General features: G+C 48.0%; 1 protein-coding gene across 2 annotated transcripts; it reads left to right on the top strand.

Annotated features, from left to right (window-relative positions):
• Nucleotides 1-1,056: 1,056 nt before the first annotated feature.
• snx15 (sorting nexin 15) lies at nucleotides 1,057-19,071 on the top strand. Of its 2 annotated transcripts, XM_033015240.1 has the most exons (9): nucleotides 1,057-1,203; nucleotides 7,965-7,997; nucleotides 9,137-9,257; nucleotides 10,619-10,734; nucleotides 11,753-11,978; nucleotides 13,475-13,657; nucleotides 16,384-16,689; nucleotides 17,482-17,606; nucleotides 18,497-19,071. In XM_033015240.1, exons 1-9 carry the CDS (start codon nucleotides 1,090-1,092, stop codon nucleotides 18,497-18,499), a joined length of 1,227 nt encoding a protein of 408 aa, XP_032871131.1. In that variant the 5' UTR covers nucleotides 1,057-1,089; the 3' UTR covers nucleotides 18,500-19,071. The 2 variants fall into 2 exon arrangements, with proteins under 2 accessions (XP_032871131.1, XP_032871132.1); XM_033015241.1 differs by lacking the exon at nucleotides 7,965-7,997.
• Nucleotides 19,072-20,850: the final 1,779 nt, after the last annotated feature.

Below are 20,850 nucleotides of genomic sequence, written 5' to 3'. Positions count from 1 at the left end.
TCGATTTGTTACTAACACCTATGAGAGAGAAGCAAGTGTCACCAAACTTCTGAATTCTCTGGGGTGGAACCCTCTCCAAGACAGACGTGAAGCTCACCGTTTGACCTGTTTTTACAAAATGTTAAATGGTCAGCTCGACATAGATTACAAGACCTACACCAAACCCAAACCAATTAGGAGCAGACGAGGGCATTCGATCCAATTTGTGATCCCAGCTACAAAGACAGATGTGTACAGCAATTCGTTCTTCCCCCGCACAATTAAAGCACGGAATAATCTCCACCCAACTATAGTTACCCAACCAGATGCAACTAAATTTAAAGTAGTTCTTTCTTCCCAATAACCCTTTCTGGCTTAAGCCCTCCCTTCACCACCTCCAGTTTAAATTCCATTTGGAATATTTTGGAGGACCAAGAAACCAAGAACCAAGAACATGGTGGCCAGAACTGAAGACAATACTTTAAATGCATAAATCTTCTCTGCATCCATTGCAGCTTAACGACATGCTTCCTATATATAACAGGATCTTTGGTCCAAACCACTCTGCTACTCTGGGGCAAGAGTCTCTGGGCATGTATCAGATCGCAGTGGGCGGGGCCAGGGTGAGGGGGCGGGGCTCAATCATGCGAGGGGCGGGCACGCTGCTGCGCCTGCGCACTGGTATCGGCGGGCGGGTGCTGGGAGGAGGCGGGGCCACTGTGTTGCGTGCTGGTAGCAGTGGGCGGGGTGTATCTGGGGGCGGGGCAATGGTGGCGCCTGCGCACTGGTGGCAGTGGGGCGGTGTTTATGCGAGGGGCGGGGCCGTTGTAAGAGGCGGGTCTAGGGCGGCGCCTGCGCACTGGTGGCAGTGGGGCGGCGTTCATGCGAGGGGCGGGGCCGTTCTAAGAGGTGGGATTAGGACGGCGCCTGCGCACTGGTGGCAGTGGGTGGGGTTTATGCGAGGGGCGGGGTCGTTCTGAGAGGCAGGGCCAGCACGGCGCATGCGTGCTTATTGCAGTGGGCGGGGTTTATGCGAGGGGCGGGGCCGTTCTGAGAGGCGGGGCCAGAGCGGCGCGTGCGCGTTGGTGCGCAGGGTGACGGTTGGTGGCCATGTCGTCCCGCAGGTCGGGGTCGAGGTCGGGGCCGGTGGATCGGCATCTCTACCGCGTGTCGGAGCCGCGGCAACACCCGCTCGGCTTCACACAGTACCGGGTCACCGCCACGGTGAGCGCCCGGGGCCGGGCCGGGCCGGGCCGGGCTGGGCCAGGGATGGGATGGGATGGGCTCCACCCTCTACCCTCCACCCCCCACATCTGGTCATCGTCACCCCTCCTCACCTCCTCCCTCATGCATGGCACCCTCAACATCTCCCACACCCCTCCTCCCTCCCCTCCTCACACCCCCCTCCTCACCTCACACTCACCCCCCTCCTCACCTCCCCCCTCATGCATGGCACCCTCAACATCTCCCACCACCCTCCTCCCTCCCCTCCTCACCCATCCCCCTCCTCACCCTCACCCCCCACATGTGTGGCACCCTCAACATCTCCCACCCCCCTCCCCTCCTCACCCTCTCCCCTCCCCCCTAACACTCCGCATCCCCCATTTCCCCCCTCCTCCCCCTCTATCCCCCACTCACTCCCTTCCACCTCCTCACTTCCTCTCCTCCTCACTCCCCTCTCACTGTCTCCCATTACTGACTCACCCCCTTCACTCCCCACCCTCGCCCCTCTCCCACCATTACCAGTCTATCCCACCCCCCACCCCCTGTTGTGTGTGTGTGTGGAATTTACATGTTCTCCCTGTGATAGCTTGAGTTTCAAGTCCCAAAAATGTGGGTTTGTAGGTTAATCGTCCCTCTGAAAAATTGCCCCCTAGTGTGCAGGGAGTGGATGAGAAACTGTGATAACATAGAACCAGTGTGAAGGGGTGATCGCTGGCCTGTTTCCCTGCTGTCAAATGAAATAGACATAGGATAGACAACATACAAAAACACTTTGTACATAAATCACACAAAATTCTAGAAGAAAGACTGCAAATTATGAGAGATTAATGCTGTGACACACGTAGAAATTAAACAAGTCCATGGTAGTGCAAGAGGTGGTCTGTAATGCAGGAGGCCCAGGACAGAGAGGTCAGTGTGGGAAAGGGGAGTTTGGCAACTGGGAGATCGCGTAGGTCAAGGCAGACAGTGAAATGATCGCCCGGTCTGCACTTGATCTCGCCAATATATAGGAGCCCACACAGAGAAGCCAACTTATTGTAATGAAGTAACACCAACACTAAGTAATGTGTACCTAGATACAGTGGAACTGCATGCTATCAGGGCAGCATGGTGGTGCAGCGGTAGAGGGCTTGTCCCACTTGGCCGTCATTTGCGAGCCATTTACGCGACCTGGTAGCGTGTGGGTCGCGCGGGACGGGCGCATGGAGTGGCGTGAAGGAGGGTGGAGTTGTACACGGTATCGCGCAGCGCTCCAGGATTTTGTTCTGCACAAAATCTTTGCGCGCCACCGGCCTGTCGTGTAAATGACGGCCAAGGGGAACACCCTGGCACGGCGCGACGTCTCGCCTCCAACAGCAGCAGAAGCAGGCAAGCGTTCGCTGAGCTCGGCCTGGGGCTCACGGCCGTTGAGTATCCGGATCCGCCCCCCCACTCCTACTCCCAGAGCGGGGCCAAGACGATTGGAGATAGACACAAAATGTTGGAGTAACTCAGCGGGACCGGCAGCATCTCTGGAGAGAAGCAATGGGTGACGTTTCGAGTCGAGACCCTTCTTCAGACTGAAGAAGAGTCTTGACCCGAAACATCATCCATTCCTTCTCTCCAGAGATGCTGCCGGTCCCGCTGAGTTACTCCAACATTTTGTGTCATCTTCAAATGACGTCACGCGCTCCAGACAGCTGTGCGGACGCATGATAACGCGAACAACCGTCGCGCGTCATTCACTACCGGCCTGTCGCGTAAATGACGGACAAGTGGGACAGGCACTTTACAGTGCCAGAGACCCGGGCTCGATCCTGACTACTGGTGCTGTCTGTACAGAATTTGTACATTCTCCTCATGACTTGCGTGGGTTTTCTCCGAGATCTTTGGTTTCCACCTACACTCCAAAGACGTGCAGGTTTGTAGGTTAATTAGCTTTGGTATGAATGTTAAAAAAGTGTCCCTAGTGTGTGTAGGGTGGTGTTAATGAGCAGGGATTACTGGTCAGTGCGGACTCTGGGCCAAAGGACATATTTCCGCGCTGTATCTCTAAACTAAACTAAAGGTCAAATGATGTATAAGTACATCAGGTAATGCAAAAGAGAAAATAAACAGAGTGCAGAATATAATGTCCAGCTGCAGAGAAAGTGCAGATTAAAAAAACGGAAGTCTTTAGATTAATGGCCACGTTAGTGTGGCTTTCACCTTCACATACTACACACTATACAAGTGTAGTTTCTTTTTTTTCTGAGCACCCTATTAACACCCTTTACTTTTTTTTTATTATTGATATTTCTTATTGTTTTTGTTTTTTATTGATCTTATATTATATATTATTTGAATGTAGATGTGAAGGATATTGTGTATTTAGTTTAAGAAGACATAGATGCGGATTAAGGTGGATAGAAATTCTCATTGGATTGATGTCCGGGTGCAACGGGGAGCTGAGGGAGTCAAGAAGGCTACTCCAAAAAAAGCCGCCCTAATAGTAAAATGCATGATATAAAGGTGAAGACTGGGGGTGATGGAGTAACCTTCTGCAGTTGGAATGTAAAAGGAATTAATGAACCAATTAAAAGGGGAAAGGTGTTAGCTCAGTTGAACAGATTGAAGACAGATGTCATTTTCCTTCAAGAGACTCATCTTAAAAAAGATGCTCAACATAGATTAACAGCTAAATGGATTTCTAAGGTGTATCATTCTACATTTATTCATAAATCTAGAGGAGTTGCAATAATTATTCGCAAAGGTATACCTTTCATACAAAGTTCTATTATAGAGGATAAAGAAGGCAGATATGTAATAATTACAGGGGAATTATATTCAAAAAAGGTAATTTTAATGAATATATATGCCCCTAATTTTGATAATCCATTATTTTTTAAGAAAATATTTAATAATATTCCTATATCCACTCAACACAATTTAATAATTGGAGGTGATTTAAATTGTACTTTAGATAACTATCTAGATAGATCATCTGCAAAAAAGAAAGCCGCCTCGAAATCAAGTAAATTCATAAATGCTTTTATCAATACATCTAATATTAAAGACATCTGGAGGTTAGATAATCCATCCGGACGAGAATATTCTTTTTTCTCGCCCGTACATGGAACCTATTCGAGGATAGATTATTTTTTAATAGATTCTAAATTACTTCCTTTTACGTATGACGCAAAATATCATAATATTATCATCTCGGATCATGCGCCATTAACATTTAAGATAAAATTAAAAGATATATCTAATAAAACTACTACCTGGAGATTTAACCCTCAGATATTAAAGGACAATGACTGTTGTAAATATGTGATGGATCAGATTAAATTATTTTTTGAAACTAATGATAATCCTGAAACTTCTCCATCACTATTTTGGGACACATTTAAGGCATTCATGCGTGGCGCAATAATATCCGCACAAGCACATCTCAATAAAGAAAATCGAAAAATAGAACAAAATTTAGAAAATGAGATAAAACGTCTAGATAATGAAAATATAAAACAGCCTTCCAAAGAGTTAAGTAATAAAATTGCATCAGTAAAATATAGATTAAATAAAATATATTCTAATCAAGTGATTAAACTTTTTCAACAAACTAAGCAAGTGTATTTTGAATTTGGAGATAAGCCACAAAAATTACTAGCACGACAGCTTAGAAAATTAGAAGATGAGAAGATGATACACGGAATTAGATCTGAGTATGGAAATATATTAATTACTCCAAAAGATATTAATGATAGATTTTTACAATATTATAAAAATCTTTATTCGTCAAAACTAACAGGACAAACAGATAGTATGGAAATATTTTTACAAGAATGTCAAATCAATAGCTTAGATCAGGAAGGTAGAGAATTGTTAAATGCTGAAATAACAGTAAAAGACATTATAGAATCAATTAGTTCGCTAAAGAACGGAAAAGCAGCGGGCCCAGATGGCCTGAGTGCAGAATTTTATAAAAAATTTCAAGATCTGATTTCCCCAAGATTACAAATAATGTATAGATATGCATATGACCAAGGAAAATTACCAGAATCTTTAAATGAATCCACAATTACACTCATCCCTAAAGTAGATAAGGATTTGGAAGATCCTGGATCATATAGAGCGATTGCCCTTTTAAATACAGACCAAAAAATATTAACTAAGGTCTTATCTAGGAGATTAAGTTTAGTGATCTCTAAATTAATACATTATGATCAAACAGGTTTTATCCCAAAACGTTACTCATCCCATAATCTCAGACGTTTGTTTAATATTATATATTCAAAAAGAATACGAGATACGGAACTAGCGGTTATATCACTAGATGCAGAAAAAGCGTTTGATCAGGTGGAATGGATGTATTTATTTAATATAATGGAAAAGTTTCAATTGGGGGATAGATTTTGTAAATGGGTAAGAATTTTATACTCGAATCCTATGGCAAGAATTTTGACTAACCAAATTTTATCAGCCAAATTCAAACTCTCTAGGGGATGCAGACAGGGATGTCCGTTATCACCCTTATTGTTCGCATTGGTGATAGAACCATTGGCGGAAAAAATTAGATCTGAACCTGAAATATATGGCTATAATACTGATACAACAATTAATAAAATTTCTTTATATGCAGATGATGTTTTAATTTACATTACAAAACCGGAAATTAGTATTCCCAACCTGCTAAACATTATAACTAAGTTTGGTGCATTTTCTGGGTATAGGATTAATTGGGATAAAAGTGAGATTATGCCAATAACAGGAATAAATCTAAATACATTACAACAATACCCATTAAAAGTAGTTACAGACAAACTTAAATATTTAGGGATTAACGTAACTAAAACTCATAACTCATTAATAAAATCCAACTATCCTCAACTATTAGATAAACTTAGAAAAAATATTTTATATTGGAAAACACTTCCTATATCCATGATTGGTAGAATAAGTGCCATAAAGATGGTATTTCTACCGCAGTTGTTATATTTGTTTCAGGCTATTCCTTTTTTTCTTCCGAAAACTTTTTTAAAAAAAATTGATAATATTGTCAATAGTTTTATTTGGGATTATAAAAATCACAGAATAAATAAAAAACATCTATGCAAAGCTAAGATAAATGGAGGATTAGCACTTCCAAACTTTTTATATTATTTCTGGGCTGTTCAGATTAAGAATATGAATTTCTGGTGGGTAAATATGGATCATGAACCGACATGGTTAAATATAGAAAAGGAAGACTGTCTACCTTTCAATGTAGGTTCGATAATTTTTGCACCAACGGAAGTACAAAAAAAATATTATAAAGACAACCTAATAATATATAATAATAGACGTATTTGGAAACAAATAGTTAAGACTCTACACTTGGATAATCTCTCATTTAGATTACCAATTATGAATAATCCATCGTTTAAACCTGCTATATTAGATGGGGGGTTTAAACAATGGGATGATTTAGGAATTACAAGGATAGAACACCTTTATAGAAAAGGAAAATTTCTTTTATTCCAGGAGTTACAAGATATTTATGGATTGTCTCCACAACATTTGTTTAGGTATTTACAAATTAGAGATTATATTAAATCCAATACACAAGATTATAAAAATAAAGAAGCAGGATTGTTAGACGAACTGTTTAATTTACATCCAAATACAGAAAAATTAATAGCCTATATATATAACATCATTTTGGATAAGGAGAATCCAATAACGGAAACATATCGTCAAGCATGGGAAAATGAAATGGGATTGGCTATAACAAAAGAAAACTGGGAAGAAAGTCTACAACGAATACACCGGTGTTCATTAAACGCCAGACATATACTGATACAATTTAAAGTATTATATAGGTTACACTATTCGAAAACTAAATTAAATAGTATTTTTCCGAATCTCTCCGCTATTTGTGATAAGTGCAAGAAAGCAGAGGCAAATTTAATACATAGTTTCGTTACATGTCCTAAATTGAATTATTACTGGACAGAAATTTTTAAAGTTATTTCTGAAGTCATCAAAGTTAAATTGGACCCTAACCCAAAGCTAATAATATTTGGAATTCCGGATTTACATCTATCACTTACAGTAAATCAAAGAAATTTCTTTGATTACTGTTTGATAATTGGGAAAAAAATCATATTGAAATTTTGGAAGGGAACATTATCCCCCACAACCAAAATGTGGGCAACAGAGATGATGGAGACGTTACATCTGGAAAGAATTAGATTTGTCCTACTGGACAAGTATAATTCTTTTGAACAGATATGGTCTCCATATATACAGTATTTAGAGAAGTAGCTGTTCTTGGCAACACAGCTCGGCGTGCACCCTGCGGGATTTGGTGAGAATAATTCATTTTATATTGGAATTAACATATATGTCTTTATTGATACTATCACTTGTAGTAGTGTTATTAATAATACATATTGTGGTTACTCAAATTTTTTTTTTTTTTTTTTTTTTTTGTTTCTCTTTTTTTTTTTTTATATAATCAAATTATTATTTAATCACTCTCTTAATGATTTATAACTGTTCTATTCTTTCTCTATCATTATTTCTAAAAAAATAGTAGATAAGTATTACTAGTGTTTTACTTAATGCAAATTGAATTAATTTGATATAAAGTTGTTTGAAGCATTGTAATTGATTATCTTTAATAAAAAAATATATTAAAAATAAAAAAAATAAAAAAGAGCAAGGGGGTAGATTGGAAGATCGGAATTTTATCCCTAGTAAATGCGAGGTCTGTTCAGTCATCTGCACATCTGTGTCATTTGTTTCTGTTTCAATCCCAGATCATTTCAAAGAAGACAGCAGATGTCAAAGAGGTAACGAGGATAAACCAAAATGCTGCCAAAATGTCTTCAACCTGAACCGCTGCCTGGATTAGAGGGTTTCAGCTACAGGGAGAGAGGTTGGATAAACTTGGATTGTTTTCCGTGGAACGTTGGAGGTTGCAGGGAGACTTGATAGAAGCATTGAGGCAAACTTGATCTCTGCCTCAGAGGGCGGTGGAAGCGGGTTCTCTGGATGCTTTCATGAGAGAGCTAGATAGGGCTCTTAAAGATAGCGGAGTCAGGGGATATGGGGAGAAGGCAGGAACGGGGTACTGATTGGGGATGATCAGCCATGATCACATTGAATGGTGTTGTTGGCTCGAAGGGCCGAATGGCCTATTACTGCACCTGTTGTCTATTGACATATTAATTTATGAGAGGTGTAGATATGGTAGACAGTCAGAAGCTATTTCCCAAGATGGAAATCGAAGATTAGACACAAAAAGCTGGAGTAACTCAGCGGGACAGGCAGCATCTCTGGAGAGAAGGAATGGGTGACATTTTGGGTCAAGACCCTTCTTAGGATCCCATGTGGAAATGTGACCTTTAGAGATAAACGTGGAAACAGGCCCTTTGTCCCACTAAGTCCATGCAGACCAGCGATCACCCCGTACACTAGCTCTATCCTACACGAGGGAACATTTACAGAATCCAATAAACCTGTAGGTCTGGGAGGAAATCAGAGCACCCGGTGAAAACCCACGCAAGTCATGGGAAGAACGTACAAACCCTGTACAGACAACACCCGTTGCCAGGATGGAACCTGGGTCTCTGGTGCTGCACCACCGTGCCGCTTATCTAAAAAGCCTCTTAAACGCCACTATCGTATCAGCCTCAGGAATGGAGACGCGGAGGAATTTCTTTAGCCAGAGGCCTATGAACCTATGGAATTCATTGCCACAGACGGCGGTGGAGGCCAAGTCAATGGATATTTAAAACATGGAGATCAATAGGTTCTTGATGAGTATGGGCAGCAAAGGTTACGGGGAAAAGGCAGAAGAATGGGGTTGAGAGGGAACGATAGATCGGCCATGGTTGAATAGCGGAGTAGTACGATGGAGGAATGGCCTAATTCTGCTCCTATATCTTATTCTGGCTCCTTCTGCAGTCATGGTTTCCTCGCCTTGCAGGTGACGGTGTACAAACGCTACAGCGACTTCAAAAAGCTTCACGGAGAGCTCTCCTACATCCACAGGAACCTGTTCAGGAAACTGGAAGAGTTCCCTGCCTTCCCAAAAGCTCAAGTGTTTGGTAAGTTATGAATGAATGAATGAATGAATGAATGAATGAATGAATGAATGAATGAATGAATGACACCTTAGCAATCACATGATACAAGGGCGGCACGGTGGCTCAGCGCTAGAGTCGTTGCCTTTCAGCGCCAGAGACCCGGGTTCGATCCCGACTACGGGTTTATATGTTTGTACGTTCCTATTAAATCGTTCTGAGGGGTAACATTTTCACACAAAGGGTGGTGGGTGTATGGAATGAGCTGCCAGAGGCGATAAATGAGACAAGGACTATCACAATGTTTAAGAAACATTTAGGTACTTGGATAGGGCAGGATTAGAGGGATATTAGATTAGATTAGATTCAACTTTATTGTCATTGCACAAATACGAGTACAGGTACAACGAAATACAGTTTAATAATAATAATAATAATAATAATAAATTTTTATTTAATGGGCGCCTTTCAGACATCTCAAGGACACCTTACATAGTAATCGGAATAACATATAATCGGAATATAACAAGTAATAAAGACATCACAGAGACACAAATTAAAAACAGAATTCAATCCAAAAACAGAAAATCAAAAACACAGTTTAGCATCTAATCAGAGTGCAAAGTAGTAAAATACTGGTTAAAACAATATGTACAATGTGGCTATAGGGTGATTTCACGAAAGGTCACTGGAGCGTAAATCCCCACTCACGTGACCGAAAATTTTAACTGGGGGACAAGCGTCACTTCCGGTATGGTTCACTGGCTGGTATGGACAGTTGGGCAGAAGGGCATGTTTCCATGCTGTAAGGCTCTATGAATCTAAGAGACTAGGGAGTGCTGGTGCAGGATTCCCAAAAGGCCGATTTTCAGCTTGAATCGGTTGTAATGTGCCTGTCCCACTCAGTCGATTTTTTAGGCGACTAGGCTGTCGCCAAGTGGTCGCCGGGGTGTCGCCTGTATGGTCGTGAGTCGTCTCCTCAGTCGCCCAAAGAATCGTAGTGTCTTTCTGGTCGCCGCTGGGTTTTCAACATGCTGGAAATTGTTTGCCGACCGTGGGGTTGACGCCAATGAGCGTAGCTTGACGTAGGTGCTGTCGTAGGTTGTCGCCAGGTTAACGCAGGTTGTTGCTGGTGCTGACTTCAATGAATTCCATTGTCGTATCCACCGGCAGTCGCCTAAAAATCGCCTGAGTGGGACAGGCCCATAAGGAAGGCAAATGCAACGTGAGCATTCATTATGAGAGGACTAGAATATGCAGGTCCACCACCGATTTTCAAGACAACTGGTGGTCTGGCACCTTACAAGAGTGCACTTGAAATTGACTGCCACTTGTTGCTCCACAATGACCAGCGACCGGTGCGTATTGTCTGTGTTCTGTGTCAGGGCGCTTTGACGAGGCGGTCATCGAGGAGCGGCGACACTCTGCCGAGGAGATGCTGCAGTTCACCATCAACATCCCCGCTCTGCACAACAGCCCGCAGCTCAAAGACTTCTTCAAGGTGCCCGCACGCCTGGGAGGGGAGGGGGGGGGGGGGGACAGCAGAGCGTCGCACTTCCCGAAGGACCCCAACCTACGATCAGCTTCTGTCAAGTGTCCGCTACTCTGTGGGATAGCGTTAGTATGCGGGGGATCGCTGGTCGGTGCGGACTCGGTGGGCTGAAGGGCCTGTTTCAATGCTGTATCTCTAAACTAAAGCAATGGGATGAGTGGCCTAATTCTGTATTATGGTTGGTGGGAAGGAACTGCAGATGCTGGTTTAAACTGAAGATAGACACAAAATGCTGGAGTACCTCAGCGGGGACAGGCAGCATCTCTGAAGAGACGGAATGAGTGACATTTCGGTTCGAGACCCATCTTCAGACTGACGTCAATCTGCTTTAATCTGTCCTTTTCACCTTACCCTTCCATATCTCTAGTTTCTCTTTCCCCTGACTCTCAGTCTGAAGAAGGATCCCGACCTGAAACTTCACCCATTCCTTCGCTCCAGAGATGCAGCATTTCCCAGCTGAGTTACTCCAACATTTTGTATCTATCTTCGATTTAATCCAGCATCTGCAGTCCCTTCCCGCCACCATAAGACAGAATAAGGCCACTCATCCCATCGAGTCCCATTGCTTTAGTTTAGAGATACAGCGCCGAAACAGGCCCTTCGGCCCAGCGAGTCCGCACCGACCAGCGATCCCCCGCATACTAACACTATGGCACAGAGTAGCGGGCAATTTACAGAAGGCGAATAACCTACAAACCTGCACGTGTTTGGGATGTGGGAGCACCCGGGGAAAACCCACGCTGATTCATCCTCTGGTCTGTGCAGAGGGTGAACGTGCTGCCCTGATTCCCCTCAACCCCCCTCTCTACCCTCCCCTCCCACTACCCTCCCCTCCTTCTCCCCCCTCCTTCTACCCCCCCACCCTCTACCTCCCCCCCTCCCCCATCCACTTTGTGCGGTCGGTGCAGAGGGTGAACATGTCGCCCTGTCTCTCTCTCCCTCGCCCCCCCCCCCCTCCCCACCACAGGACGGAGAGGCGTGCTGCCCGCTGGACCTCGCAACTCCCGAGAACGTCTCCGCCCTTCCGGAGCCGCTGATCCCGCTGCCGCCCGCGCGCTGGGAGGCGCCCGGATCGTGCGCCTGGACGCCAGACTCGCAGCGCCGGGACGGAGCCCCGAGAGAGATGGACGTGAACGTGGATGGTGGAGAGGAAGCCCGGGCCGAGACCGTGACCCCCAGCCCAACCCGTCTGGGTAAGACGCGCCCACCCTCCACGAGCCGGGGCGTGAGGCAGTGGGGGCTGGACCCCCGGGGGACTGAGGCCGTGGGAGAAAGAGGCTAGGACCTCATTCCCATTCTGCCCTCAGAATAAAGAAATTCCTCCTCATCTCCTTCCAGAAGAAACGTCCTTTAATTCTGAGGCTGTGCCCTCTGGTCCTAGACTCTCCCACCAGTGGAAACATCCTCTCCACATTCACTCTATCCAGGACTTTCACTATTCGGTGAGTTTCAATGAGGTCCCCCTCTTCATCCTTCTAAACTCCAGCGCCGTCAAACGCTCATCGTACATTAACATACTCGTGCGTCGGTGTGGACGGGTTTGGTCAAAGGGTCTTCAACCAAACCCACTCGGCAGTAGAGGTGCTGACTCACAACACGGACCGGGATTCAAACCCGACTTGTCTGTGACCTGCGTGGGTTTTCACCGAGATCTTTGGTCTCCTCCCACACCCCAAAGATGCGCAGCTTTGCAGGTTAATTTGGCTTGGTAAACGTGTCAAAATTGCCCCAAGTGTAGAACAGTGTTGGTGTGCGGGGATCGCTGGTCGGCCCGGACTCGGGTCCAGAGCTGGCCCGATGCCAGGACCCAACACGTAGGGCCTGTTTCCGCGCTGTGTCTCTAAACTAAACTAAGGTAGACACAAAATGCTGGAGTAACTCAGCAGGTGAGACAGCATCTATGGAGAGAAGGAATGGATGACGTTTCGGGTCGAGGCCCTTCTTCAGACTGATGTCGGAGGGGAACCTGAAGATGGGCCTCGACCCGAAACGTCACCTATTCCTTCTCTCCACAGATGCTGCCTGTCCCGCTGAGTTACTCCAGCATTTTGAGTCTACCTTCGATTTTATCCAGTATCTGCAGTTCTTTCTCACACATAGACTAAACAAAGATCCTGTTTTGGTGCTGTGAACTGGGGGGGCTCCCAAAGACACCTAAAAGTGACATAGAAACATAGAAACTAGGTGCAGGAGTAGGCCATTCGGCCCTTCGAGCCTGCACCGCCATTCAATATGATCATGGCTGATCATCCAACTCAGTATCCCATCCCTGCCTTCTCTCCATACCCCCTGATCCCTTTAGCCACAAGGGCCGCATCTAACTCCCTCTTAAATATAGCCAATGAACTGGCCTCAACTACCATCTGTGGCAGAGAGTTCCACAGATTCACCACTCTCTGTGTGAAAAATGATTTTCTCATCTCGGTCCTAAAAGACTTCCCTCTTATCCTTAAACTGTGTGACCCCTTGTCCTGGACTTCCCCAACATTGGGAATAATCTTCCCGCATCTAGCCTGTCCAACCCCTTAAGAATTTTGTAAGTTTCTATAAGATCCCCCCTCAATCTTCTAAAAACATAGCTTTAAGGCGAGGAGAGTAAGATTTATTAGGAATCTGAGGGGCGAACCCAACCCGCGTGTAGGGTCTCCGCTCCCCGGTAACATCCCCTTCCCCTTGCTTCCCCAATCAGGATCGCACGTTCCTTCCATCGCAGATGAGGCGCTGCCCGATCGGGGAGATACGGCGGCGGAGGGGGGAGCACCTTCGCCCGTGGACCTGGGCGACGACACAGAGGAGGACGAGAGGGGGCCCGAGGTCGGTTCCGCACTGCCTGACAGCGAGCTGGCGCTGTTCGACCCGTGCGCCAAGGAAGGTAGGTCCGTGGGCCCATCTCGGGAGGACATAGACAACCCCCTGTGCATTAAACCTGCTTCCCAAGTCAAGTCAAGTCAAGTTTATTTGTCACACATACACATACAAGATGTGCAGTGAAATGAAAGTGGCAATGCCTGCGGATTGTGCAAAAAATTACAGAACGGAATAGAATCAGTATTTACATGTTAGAAAAACCCCCCAGCAATTTTAGAAAGACACCACACAACAGTAAGTTAGTCCCTGTTGAGATCGGAGTTTACTGTCCTGATGGCCTGTGGGAAGAAACTCCGTCTCATTCTCTCTGTTTTCACAGCATGACAGCGGGGACGTTTGCCTGACCGTAGTAGCTGGAACAGTCTGTTGCTGGGGGGGGGGGGGGAAGGGGTCCCCCATAACGTTGCTGGCTCTGGATCTGCACCTTCTGGTGTATAGGTCCTGCAGGGGGGCGAGTGTAGTTCCCATAGTGCGTTCGGCCGAACGCACTACTCTCTGCAGAGCCTTCTTGTCCTGGGCAGAGCAGTTCCCAAACCAGATTGTGATGTTTCCGGACATGATGCTTTCTACAGCCCCTGAGTAGAAGCACTGAAGGATCCTCAGAGAGACTCTGAATTTCCTCAGAGTTGCTATCTTACAGTGTTTACAGCGCCAAAGACCCGAGTTTGCAGGTTCTCCCCTTGACCGCGTGGGTTTTCTGCAGGATCTCTGGTTTCCTCCCACACCCCAAAGACATGCAGGGTCGTAGGTTAATTTGGCTTGGTTTAAATGTAAACGTTGTCCCTGGTGTGTGCAGGGTAGTGTTAATGTGCGGGGATCGCTGGTCATCCCGGACTTGGTGGGACGAAGGGCCTGTTCCGTGCTGTATCTCTAAACTAAACTAAACACTGTCGCCAAGCCTAACTCATTCCTCTGTGTAAGAAGGAACTGCAGATGCTGGTTTACACTGAAGACAGACACAAAATGCTGGAGTAACTCAGTGGGTCAGGCAGTATCTCTGGAGAGAAGGAATGGGTGATGTTTTGGGTCTGGACCTTTGAGTCAGTGGAGATGGAAACGAGAGTTATGGAAGTGTACGGTGTGAAAAAGACAGATCAAAGCAGACGATGCTCTGCCTGTCCCGCTGAGTTGCTCCAGCATTTTGTCGAACTCATCCCTCTCACAGTTCTGCTGAAGGGTACCTCGTAGAGTCAGAGAGCCCTACAGAATTAGCCTATTCAATCATGACTGATCTATCTTTCCCTCTCAACCCCATGCTCCTGCCTTCTCGTAATCTTTAACACGCTGACTAATCAAGTACCTGTCAATTTTAAGCTTAAAAATATAGCACTTTGTGTCTTTCAAAGTCCTATAAGGGGCTTCTTGACTTGAGTCATGACTTCTTGACTCTTCTACGCAATGCCTCAACTGATGAAGACATACATATCTTGCGTGCATTGATGTTCATAAATTCTAGGTGTAGAATGAGGCCATTCGGCCCATCAAGTCTACTCCGCCATTCAATCATGGCTGATCTATCTCTCCCTCCTAACCCCATTCTCCTGCCTTCTCCCCATAACACCTGACACCCGTACTAATCAAGAATCTATCTATCTGCCTCAAAAATATCCATTGACTTGGATATGCAGTCTGTGGCGATGAATTCCACAGATTCACCAACCTCTGAATAAAGAAATTCCACCTCATCTTCCTAAGGGAACGTCATTTTATTCTGAGCGCTGTGACCTCTAGTCCTAGACTCTCCCACTAGTGGTAACACCCTCTCCACGTCCACTCTATCCAGGCCTTTCACTATTCTGTACCTTTCAATGAGGTGTGTGTCCCCCTCCCCCCCATCCTTCTAAACTCCAGCGAGTACAGGCCCAGTGCCGTCAAACGCTCTTGGGGCTAACGGAATCAAGGGATATGGGGAAAAAGCAGGAACGGGGTACTGATTCTGGATGATCAGCCATGGTCATATTCAATGGCGTTGCTGGCTCGAAGGGCCGTACGGCCTACTCCTGTACCTGTTTTCTATGTTTCTATATAGAAACGCTGGCCTACGTGCTCTGATACAACGACACGCTCTCTTAATGTCCTTAATGTCCATAATGCCTGCGCCCAGTTGCTGACGGGACCAATGTAGATTGAATGTGTGTGTGAAGGAACTGCAGATGCTGGTTTACACCGTAGGTAGACACAAAAAGCTGGAGTAACTCAGCGGGACAGGCAGCATCTATGGAGCGAAGGAAAAAGGCAACATTTCGACCCGAAACATTGCCTTTTTCCTTCGCTCCATAGATGCTGCCTCACCTGCTGAGTTTCTCCAGCATTTTTGTCAGCCTGCGTAATAGGCTTGTTTCTATGAAGCAGCCATTGAAATGGTAGACAATAGGCGCAGGAGTAGGCCATTCGGCCCTTCGAGCCAGCACCGCCATTCAATGTGATCATGGCTGATCATCCCCAATCAGTACCCCGTTCCTGCCTTCTCCCCATATCCCCTGACTAGCCCTATCTAGCTCTCTCTTGAAAGTGTCCAGAGAATCTGCCTCCACCGCCCTCTGAGGCAGAGAATTCCACATACTCACAACCCTCTGTGAGGAAAAAGTGTTTCCTCGTCTCCGTTCTAAATAGCTTACTCCTTATTCTTAAACTGTGTGGCCCCTGGTTCTGGACTCCCCCAGTAGATGCATGGGCGTTTTTTTTTTTTTTTCTAATGCAATCTTGTCTTTCTCTTGCTTTGTGTTTCAGGGTCGGGTGCGGTGAGCGTGGGGCGGAGTAACCTGGAGGCTCTCTCGGAGACGGAGGCGGAGGGGAGGGGGAGCCGGGACCCTGGGGACCTGGCTGGCCGCCTCCTCACCCTGAGGGTGGGGGCGGAGGAGGGCGAGACCACCCCCTCGGCGGGGCCCGGGGACGGGGACGGGGACACGGACGGCTACCTCAGCGCCGCCGCCCAGCGGATCAAGGAGGCGCTGGGGCGGGAGAGAGCCGGGGAGTACGGGACAGCGTTCACCTGCTACCGCAGCGGCGTCGACATCCTGCTGGCCGGCCTGCAAGGTGGGGGACGGGGGGCGGGGGGGAGGGGAGGGAGAGGATGGTGGATTAGGGAGGGGTGGTCAGTGGGGGAGTTGTCAGGATTGAGGGGGAGAGGGGAGTCTGAGGCAGTGGGGGCGGGGGGAGGCGGTAGTACGGGACATTGTTCGCCTGTTACCACGGTTGTGAGGGCAGTCTGCAAGGGGGGGGGGTAGAGTACGGGCTGGCGTTCGCTTGTTGCTGGCTGGTCTGCAAGCTAGGACAGAGGGGGGGGAGGTGCAGCATAACGATGGGGGAGGTGGGAGAGGATCTGGTTAAGGGGAGGGGGATCTAAGCAGAGGAGGGGGGGGAACAAGGAAGGTGGGGGTGGACCGAGGGGAGTGCATGAGGTTTTGGGGGGTGGGGGTGGGGAGGTACGGATCGATGTTTGCCTGTTATCACAGCGCTGTTGACATACTGCTGGCTGTGGGGGGGGGGGGGTGAGAGGAGGGGAGCAGATTAAGGGGAGAGGGTGAGTGGGCTGGGGAGGGGGGAGGAGCAAGTTGGAAGAAGGAGGGGCATGGAATGGGGGGGAGGGAGAGGGAGTCTGAGGAGGTGGGTGGGGGATGTGAAAGGAGTGGGGAGGGGGGGGTGTGGGGAGGGAAGTTGCGAGGGGGGGGGCCAGACGCAGACCTGGAGAGGGAAAAGACGCCAGCGGGCAGGTACGGGACTAGGAGGGGGGTGGTTGGGACTGGGAGGGAGGGGGGGGGGGGGAAACGTCGAGGTTAGGACGGGGCGGGTCAGGTGCAGACCTTGACGGCTCTCTCGCCCCATCAGGGGAGCCGAGTGCCGAGAGGCAAGACGCCATTAAGAAGCGCACGGCAGAGTACATGAAACACGCCGAGGCCATCTTCGCCCTGCACCTAAAGGACACGGCGGTGGAGTCCGCACGCCCCCCCTCAGTAAGTCTTCCCCCCCCCACCACCATACCCCACAGCGCCAGAGACCCGGCTTCGATCCTGACTACGGGTGCTGTCTCTACGGAGTTTACACGTTCTCCCCTTGACCTGCGTGGGTTTTCCTTTGGGAGTTAATTGGCTTTGGTGTGAATGTAAATTGTCCCTGGTGCAGTGTTAGTGTGCGGGGATCGCTGGTCGGCGTGGACTCGGTGGGCTGAAGGGCCTGTTTCCGCGCTGTATCTGTGACGTTAGGATGGAACCCGGGTCTCGGGCTCTGTGAGGTAGCGGCACTACCCGCCGCGCCACCATGCCGCCGTTAACTGTGACTAAACTAAACTAATCTAACAATTGATCGGTAAAACAAATCACCAAAGATCCTGTAGCAAAGCAAGATGGTCCACTCGACGAAAAAGACGTAGTACGGTCATGGGCAGATTAATGGGTCATTTTCGGCCCCATTTCCGTAACCGGCTTCCGTCTCCGCACCAAAGATCCCGTAGGATACTAGTGCGGAGACGGAAGCCGGTTACGGAAACATCCTCGTAAAAATAAAAGTTATTTGAGAAAAATCTCATTTTCAGAATTATAATTTATTAACACAAACTGTTCCCCCACAACGTTGATTACACTGCGATCAGGTCGGGTCCGGTTACTGAAATGGACGAAAAAAGGCCCACGTTCCGCTCCGTTGCGTACTACACGTCAGCCCATTGCATTTAGTAGGAGTGGTCTATCTTGCTCCGCTATAGGATCTTTGGCTTTCACTGCTGTAAGCACCAGTGTTTTTGTGGGTTATGGCACCTGTGTCCCACGGTATGGGGAGGGGGTTGGGGGGAGGGGTGGGTGGAACTGTGACGAGCTGTTACCCAGAGCTTGTGTTGTGTCCCTTCCAGTGACCACGGTGGGAGCTCTGACCCGATGCCAGGACCAAAGACCCTCTCCCCTCACCCACCACGGGTATGTGTTCCCGGGAAGGGGCCGCTGCCAGGAGCTTCCTCCCAACGCCATCTCCCAGCTCGTCCAAAGTCTTCCGCACTCGGACCCTCGCTGACCGACGCTCTCTCCGCTGGCGACACCGTTAAACCGACCGACCGACCGGCCGGCCCCTACAACTGGGCGGCAGAACACGCTGGCGCAGCGGGTAGAGCTGCTGCCTCACAGCGCCAGAGACCCCGGTTCGATCCCGACTATACTACGGGTGCTGTCTGTACGGAGTTTGTACGCTCTCTCCCCGTGACCTGCGTGGGCTTTCTCCGGGTGCTCAGGTTTCCACCCACTCTCCTAAGGGTTTGTAGGTTGCTTGTCCCTCTGTAAATTGTTCCCCTTTGTGTGCTGGGGAGCGGATGAGAAAGTGGGGCAACATAGAAGTGTGTACGGGTGATGGCAGATCGGTGGGACAAAGGACCTGCTTCCATGCTGTGTCTCGAAACTAAACTAAAAACCTAATAATCTTAATTTCATAAAATAGTATTGACTCTTCTGGGCCTGGTGGGCCAGCTGATAGAGAACAGCACTAGAGAATTTGATCCTGACCTCTGGTGCTGTCTGCCTGCCTGCCTCTCTGTCTGTCTGTGTCTGTGTGTGTGGAGTTTGCATGTTCTCCCTGTGTGACCGCGTGGGTTTCCCCCGGGTGCTCCGGGTTCCTACCGCACTCCAAAAACATACAGGTTTGTAGGTTACTTGGCCTTCTGTAAATTGTCCCCCCTTGTGTGTAGGGAGTGGATGAGAACTAGTGGGTGATCAATGGCCGGTGCGGCCTGTTTCCGTGCTGCTTCAGTCTCTAAACTAAACATTGATCTATACACAGTGGCCTTCACTGCTATAAACACCAATGTTATGGGTTTTTGCTGTGAGTTTATGTTCATAAGTGATACGAGCAGAATTAGGCCGTTCCCGTCTACTACCCAATTCAATCATGGCTGATCTATCTATCTCTCTCTCCCTCTCAACCCTATTCTCCTGCCTTCTCCCCATAACCCCTGACACCCCTGATGCTAAACAAGAATCTGTCAACTTCTGCCTTAAGAATATCCATTCATCTGGCCTCCACCGCCGTCTGTGGCAATGCACTACACTGCACAGATTCACCACCCACTGACTTCAGAAATTCCCTCTCGTCTCCTTTTCTAAATTGTATTCTGAGGCTGTGCCCTCCGGTCCTAGACTCTCCCACAAGGAAACATCCTCTCCACATCCACTCCATCCAGGCCTGTCACTATTTGGTCGGTTTCAATGAGGTCTCCCCTCGTCCTTGTAAACTCCAGCGAGTACCCGCCCAGTGCCGTCAAACAGATGAATCGACCCCCTAGTGTGTAGAGAGTGGAAGAGAAAATGTGAATGGGTGATTGAAGGTTGATGTGGGCTGATGTGGATCTGGATGTAGTACGCTGAAAAGCTCGAGGCAGGCGCAGACAGCGGTGGGAGAGAGAGAGAGAGAGCGGCTGCCGTACAGATACATAATAAATGGTCGTGAAAGAAGAAAGGAAGAGGAGGAACCAGAGGGCTGAGGGAGAGCTGAGAAGGGGAGGAGACAGCAAGGGCTACCGCAAATTGGAGAAGCCAATGTTTACGCCGCTAGGGTGCAGACTGCTCAAGCGGAATACGAGTTGCTGCTCCTCCAGTTTCCGGTGGTCCTCACTCTGGCCATGGAGGAGGCCCAGGACAGAGAGATCGGGTTCGGAATGGGAGGGGGAGTTGAAGTGCTGAGCCACAGGGAGATCAGGTTGGTTAATGCGGACCGAGCGGAGGTGTTGGGCGAAACGATCGCCAAGCCTACGCTTGGTCTCACCTAGAGCAGCGGATGCAATAGATGAGGTTGGAGGAGATGCAGGTGAACCTCTGTCGCACCTGGAACGACCGCTTGGGTCCTTGAATGGAGTGGGGGGGGGTAAAGCGACACATGTTGCATCTCTTGCGGTTGCAAGGGAAAGTGCCCGGGGAGGGGGTGGGAAGGGTGTCAAGGGAGGAAACTCAGGTGTTACTTACCTGAGTACTGTGTGTGTGTTTATACTGTGTCTGACAATGTAAGTGGGGCCCTAGTGGTCTTCAGTGCAGGGTGCTTATATTATGCACAGCGGGTGGCTGGTTAACTGCTGCCTATACACACAGCAAGCTGCCGGCACAGCAGGGCCCTTCAGCCCACCCGAGTCCGTGCCGACCATCGATCACCAGTTCCATATTATCCCATTTTTCTAATCCACTCCCCCCGCACACCGGAGGGGAAATTACAGAAGCCAATTGACCTATA

Source organism: Amblyraja radiata, chromosome 45, assembly GCF_010909765.2.
Source record: "Amblyraja radiata isolate CabotCenter1 chromosome 45, sAmbRad1.1.pri, whole genome shotgun sequence".
In the NCBI taxonomy this organism is placed as follows: Eukaryota; Metazoa; Chordata; class Chondrichthyes; order Rajiformes; family Rajidae; genus Amblyraja; species Amblyraja radiata.
The sequence above is the reverse complement of the archived record's forward strand: the minus strand, read 5'-3'. Positions and strand labels throughout refer to the sequence as shown.

Bases quoted from the DNA above. Each gene is read 5' to 3' on its own strand.
- snx15 (XM_033015240.1), top strand. From the start codon at position 1,090: ATGTCGTCCCGCAGGTCGGGGTCGAGGTCGGGGCCGGTGGATCGGCAT. The intron at 1,204-7,964 runs GTGAGCGCCCGG...TTTCAATCCCAG, and splicing joins AGTACCGGGTCACCGCCACG to ATCATTTCAAAGAAGACAGC. The intron at 13,658-16,383 runs GTAGGTCCGTGG...TTTGTGTTTCAG, and splicing joins CGACCCGTGCGCCAAGGAAG to GGTCGGGTGCGGTGAGCGTG.